The sequence below is a fragment of the Apis dorsata genome, unplaced genomic scaffold (assembly GCF_000469605.1).
Source record: "Apis dorsata unplaced genomic scaffold, Apis dorsata 1.3 scaffold_83, whole genome shotgun sequence".
NCBI classification, from domain to species: Eukaryota; Metazoa; Arthropoda; class Insecta; order Hymenoptera; family Apidae; genus Apis; species Apis dorsata.
The window spans coordinates 880,170-888,521 of record NW_006263381.1 but is presented as its reverse complement, the minus strand read 5'-3'; the positions used below and the strand labels follow the sequence as shown (position 1 = coordinate 888,521).

The window sequence follows — 8,352 nt, the reverse complement described above, 5'->3', positions numbered from 1 at the left end:
GAGAAAGAGAAAAAAAAAATGATAAAAAAAAAGGGAGGAAAGAAAATTGCGGGCAATTTTTCTTTGTACTTTATGTGTAAATATATATATGTATATATATATATGTATATATACATATATATATATTGTATATAGTCGTACAGAGAGAAAGAAGATGGATGTAATTGTAAGGGAGCCCGCGGGAGCCCTCTCGCGTTTTTATCGAGCATCTTTTTCTCTCTCGATGCCTGTATGTCGTGAAACGGGGTATTACCTGAAGGTCCTGTTTCGCCGCCTCTGCACCGGCCCTCGTGTGAAAAGTCACGAAACCCACCGGCTGAAATCAAAAACGGAAGCACGTGTCATTTGAAATTTTTCTTTCATTCGTTTCATCGTCGAAAAAACGAAACATATCTTCTAAAGATTAGCGCGAACAACGTTATATTATATTATAGGTTAGTTTTACTACAATTCTCAGAAAGTTTCTAAAGAAAAAATTATATATATTCATTATATATATTTACAAAATTTGTACTTCTCAGATGTACACAGTGTGATTTCTTGAAAGGATTAAAAGGGAATGCTTTTAAATATTACAAAATCAATGATTTCTAGTTAGGATAAAAGAGTCATTTTTATTTCTTTTTTTTATTGGTTTTGTACGTTTATGTAAAATATTTTTAAAAATTATATAATCTGAAAGTAATATTTATATTTTTCAGATACATCGTGACTAAGGTTAAGAAGGTTCATAGGAAACCTGGGGAACAATGATTTCAAGAATATTGTAAGAGTATAATAAAATTTTATTAGAAAAGTCTCTCTGTCTGTCACTTTCAAATATTATAAAGCCACTAGATATCTATATCTAACTGAAGTAAAAAAAAAAAAAAGAAAAAAGTGTAAATCTTTCTTTGTTCCCTTTTCTTTTTTTTTTTTTTACTTCAGTTAGATATAGATATCTAGGGGCTTTATAATATTTGAAAGCGCCAGACAGAGAGACTTTTCTAATAAAATTTTATTAGAAAAATCTCTCGGTCTGGCGCTTTCAAAAATTATAAAGCCCCGAGAAATCTATTTCTAACTGAAGTAAAAAAAAAAAAAAGAAAAAAGTGTAAATCTTTCTTTGTTCCCTTTTCTTTTTTTTTTAGCTCTTGTTCGTTCCACGTATGAGAAAAGAGGTTATTTTAAAAGGGGAACAGAATATCGTGGAATATGGTTATAAAATTTTATTAGAAAAGTCTATGTGCTTTCAGATATTAAAGAACATTAATGTATTCAGGGAAAAGTGGAGTGAAACGGTTAACCAGAGATATTTTCTCTTCTAATAATAAGATCAAAAGTTTAAGATATTGGAAAAATTATTTTTATTAGAAATATTCGAGCATCGATATCAAAAAAATAGTCGAAATAGGATTCTTACTTAAACCCACGTTTATCTTAATCCTTGTCTTATACGTAAATACTCGTGCATCCATCATTTAATTCTTTATTTATTTTTAACTTGACCTATTTTATCATTATCATGTGGACGATAAGATATTTTAAAAATTAAAATATCTTATAAAACGTATTATTATTTTATTTTTCTCATTATTTGTAGATGAATCTCAACATTTCAGATGTTTTATAAAAAAATATTTGAAATATTAAAAGGAAATTTTCAATCAAATACAATTAATTTCTCTTATCGATCTGACTTTTTAAAGATTTAATCCAATTAATTCTCGAGAAGAAATTTAATTTGTTGTGAAATTATTTAATCCTATTCCATCTAAAAAGAAAAAAAGAAACTTCACAAGATACACGTTTACAACACACACGTATGACACTCGTGTCGGGCAAACTGCTGTTTTACTATACGTCATAATCTCGTTTTAATCCACCAATGCAAATCGCCCTTTGAAAAATATAAAAAGAGAATGCTCGTTGTAGGGATAAAAATTCAAGAAACTCGTCAAAACACGCATATTCCTCATCACAACGAATTATTATTTCCAAATAAAAATTATTCAATCTTAATCGTCGAATATCTTTATCCCGGAAGAGAAATTATCGATACAACGTAATTCTCTCAATTTTTATCTTCTTTTTTTTTCTCTCGAAATATTTGCAATAGATTAAAGGGATAATAATAAATCGAGACATTTTTAAAATTTTCTTCTTATTTAATTTATTTCGTGGTTTAAAAAAGAAGAAGCAACATTTAGATTTTAATTAGGATTTTTATTCCCCCTCTTTGAAATGACGAAATACATCGTAAACTTAAGAAGGAACCGTGAGATCCTCGATAAAAACTTCTGAGAACTGTGGCCCATTTTCTTGAAAGAGATCTTGAAAGAATACTGCGATGTATCCTTCTCCATCTCGAATGTTTTTTTTCGCATTGCACAACGCGAGTCGAACTTCAAAAAATTGAACGAACGCATAATTGTATATATTTATTGTACCTCGAAGAAAGAGCTCGACGATATATAATCTCTGATATACTTCATAGAAAAACAACAACCCCTTTCTCACTTCTAATTTAAAAACCTTGTAATTGAAATTTATATCGCATCACGAAAAAAAAAAAAAACTGCAACTTTTCCAAGTTTTTAGTCACAGCTTATATAATCGTTGTTATAAATCGTAAAAAAAAAAAAATAAAAAAAAATATTGGAACAAACGTGGTCGAAGTATTACGCGGACGAATCAGCTTGCGGGGCTTAAAATAAATCAAATAGGCTTTCTGCCCCGATGATACTCGTAAGTTTACCCTCGGTTTTCTAAGAAGGGATTCAGGAAGCCTGTAATTCACCGAGGAACGAATCATTCGTTCAACGGTCTCCCTCTCGACGCCGTAATTTTCCTGGGGAAAGGAATCGAATTTCCACGTTTTGTTTATTCGTTCACCAATCGGACGATTCGACACCGATGATTCTCGCGGTCGGAAAAAAACGTTCGATCGGAATCGTCTGGCGGGATTCTATCGATTTGGAAAGAAATTTGAAAGTTTCGTCGAGGTAGAGGAGATATGAAGTGGCTTAAACTCCTTCATATTTTTCATTTTGCTAAGATTTCTAAGATTGTTAAAATTAGGATTCGAATCTCTCTAACCTCCCTTTTTTCTTATCTCAAGGAACTGAAAATAGTTCAAGCGAGAAAGAAAGTTTATCCTTTCCTAAAAAAAAAAAATTATTGAATTTTTTCCCCTCTTTTTGTGAAGAAAAAGAAACTTTGTTTTAATTTTTTCGGGATAAGAATGTTTAATTTTTTGTTTTTAAATTAAAATCTGTCGAAGAGAGACGTCTTCTCTACAGAACTCTCAAAACACTATAATAATAATATATATATATTATTATTTTCACTTTCAATTTTAATATCCCTGAATTAAAGGAATTTCTCCATTTTTCATAATAATTTGCACAAAGATTTTCATATCTAACCTAAAAAAAAAAAAAAAGAAAAATATTCAAATCTCTTAATCTTCTTTCACGGTTTATCATACGTGACAATATCACTGAACGGATTTTCAAAAATCTTTTCCTCTCGCTTTGTCACTTTTCCATTTTCATAATAATTTGCGCAAAGATTTACATATCTAACCTAAAAAAGAAAAAAAAAAAAAAATATTCAAATCTCTTATCCTTCTTCCACAGTTTATCATACGTGACAATATCACCTTGCGCAACGATCCTCGCGCAACGACCAGTTATTTATCCGCATTGTATGTGTGTTCTTATCCACGTTGGAACAACAGCGTGCAGAAAATCTGATAAGCTAGGAATACGGGCACGCGACAAAGTGATATTCGGCGCGAAATTACAGTTGCTGGAGGTGGGGGAAGGAAGGAGTGGGGGTAGCAAAGTCACGTTGGAAGTAAATTCGTCGCGAGCGAATACGAAAACGGAAATACGCTAAAAAGGAATAATCGCGTCGTACCCGTTTGTTGAAACTTCTGTTTCGAGAAGAGGGGAGAGGGGAGACGAGCCGATAATTTCTCGATTCATTCGACCCAATTTCTCCATCGTCGAATCTCTTGCTATCAGGGATAAATTCGATTCTTCCATCCTTTTGGGTACGTTGATGAATATTAAATATTTGACGAAGACGTCAGAATGCGTGATCGACGAAAGTTTTTATATCCCGATATTCGGATGTATATGTTGATTGATGCAGAATTCCTTTTCTTATTTCTCGCGTATTCTTCTTTTCTTTTGAATTTCGCCATGAAATTTCTCGTGAAAAATCATTGTATCATCGTTGAACGTGATATTTTATTTTATACTTTTTTTAAAATTACGAATTCGATTCCACGATTTCACTAAATTTCGTACGATATTTTTACGTTAAAATATACCGTAATACAATTCCGCGGCAATGAAAAGTGCATTCATAAATAATAACAAGATGATAAAATTACTTGCAACGATACACGTGTAGAAGAGGAACAAGCGGGAATATATCGACGGAATTATTACATTTCTCGGTATGAATAACGTTTTCTAACGAAGGATCGTCGCAGCGTTTTCGACTCGTTCGCGTCGAATCGAGGAAATTACGCGAGCTTTCGTTTCGTGCCATTAACGGTCGCATTATCACGGAAGAAAACTTATCGAAACGCAACACGGAATTCCCGAACGTAATGCAAACGTTTCGTTTCGCGACGAGGCTCATTTTTATCGACGTAATACACAGCCACAGCCGGAATCGGTGGTGCTCGGCATCTGGGTTAATAGTGAACACAGTCGCGCGTGCAATGGTGTACAATCAATTTTCACGTTTCTTCTCCCCTCTCTCTCTTTTCTCCGTCTTCTTTCTTCGTCTATTATCGCCTCAACGGCTAATTTTAATTTCTCTCTCTCTTTCTTTTCTTCTATTTCTTCGAACGCGAAGGAATATATTTTTATTATCCTCCTCGAAGAAGATAATTTTTTTATCGCGATACTGGTTATTTTAATATATTGTAATTAATATATTATAAAGAATATTGTAATTAATATTTTGAAGAATATTGTAAAATATATTGTAATTAATATATATATATTGTAAAGAAGAGGAAAAAGAAAAATGGCGACAGAAAATAATTCTGAAAATATTTATCTCAATCCTTGGCTAATTAAGACTGACACATTTGAGTTTCTGTTTCTGTTTTGTGTAAGTGATATTTATTATTGTTATAGAATTTAAAGTTCACTGAAATTTTTTATGTGGCTTTATTATTGAATGTTGCCAGCAACATCACTATTTTATAGTTTTTCTTCGATACACATACTTATTCAGCTAAATATTTTTATTTATTATTTTCACTGCCCAATCAACAATTATCTATAACTCGGATATAGATGAAAAGTAAAGTGAAATATGACATTTTGGTCGAATAAAAAATCAGAATAATTCATATTTCTATTATCGATCTCTTCTACGCTATTTTTTCTTTTCTTTCTTTCTTTCTTTTTCTTTTTGCAATTATTCGAATAGGAAGCTATTCGTGCGACAAAGAGGTGTATACCGATTATGATGCACGAGGCGAAGCAAAACGATAGCAATTGTTATCGCGATTCCGCATAATCGAAGGGTTGGAAAATTGCGATGCGGTTTGATGGCGTGATATTTTCGTGAAAGAAAAAAAAAAAAGGGAATCGAGTCAAAAGTTTCCCTTCCCTCTTTCGAACGAATTCCTTCTTTCTTCTTCTAAAAAAAGGGGCAAAGTCGTCGAAAGTAAAATTGCAAATGGCGTGATTTTTTTTTCTTTCTTTTTCTTACTATGAGCGAGTCGTGGAAAATGCTATGCAAATCGGTGTAAATCGCTCCATTTTATTTCCATTTCAAGTTTATCGTCGGTCTTTTGGAGTGAAAATGAGTGAGATAGATCTTAAGATAGAGAAAAACTGGATTCGTTGGAGGCAAGAAAAGGAGAGATGAGTTTATAAGTTAATTCTGAAAATTTAATTTTATTCTTTATTTAAAAAAAAGAATTGAAAAGGAAAATTCTATCAAAATTTTCATGAGAAAAAATTAAATAAATAAAATCGTTGATCAATCTTGCGACAGAGATTGCGATAAATTTTCTATTTGGCAGGATAAAAAAAGAAAAATGTAGCGATTAATTAAAAAAATTCTCTGCCGAAAATTCAGGATAAATTTTTTTTCCTGAAAAAAGAGAAAAATCGTCGCGAAAATTTGTATAATTCGACAAAAAGGAATATTACATGGCATTAAAAATTCCGGCTAAACTGTGCAAAATTGAACTGAGAGAAACAAAAGCAAATCTCTTAGAAAGAGAAATTTACGAGTGAAAATTAAAGTATGGAATTTATCTCTGGATCTATAAAAAGAAATAATGGAAAGTGGAGTACATCAAGCGAATCTACTAATATCGCTCAGAGGCGAGTAAAAAGAAAGCGTAAAATCGAAGAAAATTTCACCTGCGCGAGCAACGACCACAATTATTTGCACGTTGTTATACGTCTTTGTCAAAATCGTCCAATTATCGCGATAAAAAGAAAAAGAAGAAGAGTAGACCACAGACCACCGGATACGAAGCTCGGAAAGAAGAGGTTGAACTTGTTGGAAAACGACGGGATATCGATCTGCGAACTTGGAACGTGAAATTCAACGTGAAACCGATAAAAGGATTCGAATTTTTTGTTCGACGAATGGGCCGATTAACACGAGCGAATGGAAGACGAAATCGTATCGTATTCGTATCTAAAAGTCGAGCCACTGAAACGCTGTTTCGATGCATCGAGCGATGGGTTTAAACCAACGCACAACTTTGGAACTATTCGCTTAAACCCATCGCTCGAGTCGATCATCGCACGATGTACATCGTACGTTTCAGAGTCTGTTTTAAATCTAATCTAGCGATGGGTTTAAGTTAACGACTCACTTTTGAAATTATCGCACAAGTTTTAGAACTATCGATTATTTATATATTTACTTAAATCCATCGCTCACACGACTCTGGAACTATTGACTTGAACCCATTTCTCGAGTCGATATTGTCGCGTGTTTCAGAATTGAAATTGTAGATTGGAGTCTAGCGATGGGTTTAAGATAATAGCTCGTATAACCTTGGAATTATTCACTAACTATTGCACGATTTCCAGGACTATCGATTATTTACTTAAATCCATCGCTCACACGATTCTGGAACTATGACTCAAACCCATCGCTCGAGTCGATCATCTTACGATGCATCGTCTGTAGCGATGGGTTTAAGTTAATAACTTACTAATAAGTGGAACTGTCTAGTCGTCGCGCAATTTTTGGAATCGTGACTAATTATTGACTTAAATCCATCGCTTAAGCTTACAATTTTAAAAAACTCTGGAATTAGCTATCGATTTTATAAACCTTTTGTTCGAGCTCTGGAATTATCGTTATTGATTTATAAAACTTATCGCTTAAATCGATGCAAGCATCGCATGTTTCAAAGTCCGTAGGTCGCTTTATGCCTAGTAATGGGTTTAAATTACATTACGGTGATAGTGTATATAGGTTATATCATAATTGTGCAAGTTATTGGCTTAAACCTATTACTCGAATCGATTCATGCATCGCGTGTTTCAATATTTGTCGAAGAAACTTCTTTCCCGACGATATGTAAAGAGACAAACGCGAGAAACGCGAATTTCTAAAGATATTGCTCAACAATACAGGTACAACAAATATACGAGATAATTTTAGACGATTCTTCTGAATTTAGCTTTTCCTTTTTAGCTTTTCCCTTTTTTAAAAATATTCTTGGAACTCTTTAGATAGGAACATGAAATTATAGAAAGTTAAGTAATTTTAGAAAATTTTCTATTTTCTCTTAGAACTCTTATACACGAAGATATGAAATTATAGAGAGAGATGGAGTTGGATAGATGGTGGTAATTTAAAAGAAAAATTTCTATTCTCGCTTTTCGAAGTTTAAGATAAGAATAAAAAGAGAATACAGCGAATTAAATGGTGATTTAAGAAAATTTTCTATCGAAACATTGCACATTTTTTGATTTTATAAGAAGATGGAATTTTTCTTTTCTTTTTTTTTTTTTTTTTTTTTAATGAATTCAATATTTTCAGCGTTGATAAATTCCGTCCGATTCGAGTCGGACATTTCATCCGTTCTCACGCGATTTCTTTTCGCGTGTCTCGAATTTCCAATCACGCGTATTTTCACATATACAACCCCTTCGAAACGAGGTCGAATCGAAACCTCCGAATCAAATTCTTCGATGCGAGACTTTATCCTTTTCTCGCTTCGAAAAATCTCAATTCTTCCCTTTCTTATTTCAAAAGTTCTCGAATATATCGATCCATAAGAAATAACAAATAGAAAAATCATTTTAATTGTTTCTACACGATAATTCAATTCTTATCCATCGGTTAAAGTCCATTCAA

The 8,352-nt window shown here is 32.5% G+C and overlaps 1 protein-coding gene and 1 long non-coding RNA gene across 12 annotated transcripts in view; one reads left to right on the top strand and one right to left on the bottom strand.

Moving 5' to 3' along the window:
- Positions 1-799, top strand: part of LOC116185000 — a 1,238-nt gene extending 439 nt beyond the window's left edge. Inside the window, exon 2 of the long non-coding RNA XR_004149693.1 lies at positions 702-799. This is a non-coding gene — a long non-coding RNA (uncharacterized LOC116185000). The remainder of the gene's footprint in view (positions 1-701) is intronic.
- LOC102676951 (protein couch potato-like) overlaps positions 1-8,352 on the bottom strand; it is a 170,501-nt gene that overhangs the window by 52,609 nt on the left and 109,540 nt on the right. For all 11 annotated transcript variants that reach the window (XM_006611126.2, XM_006611124.2, XM_006611125.1 and 8 more), the window contains exon 4: positions 254-316. In XM_006611126.2, the coding sequence (XP_006611189.1) occupies positions 254-316 (63 nt within the window). The remainder of the gene's footprint in view (positions 1-253; positions 317-8,352) is intronic.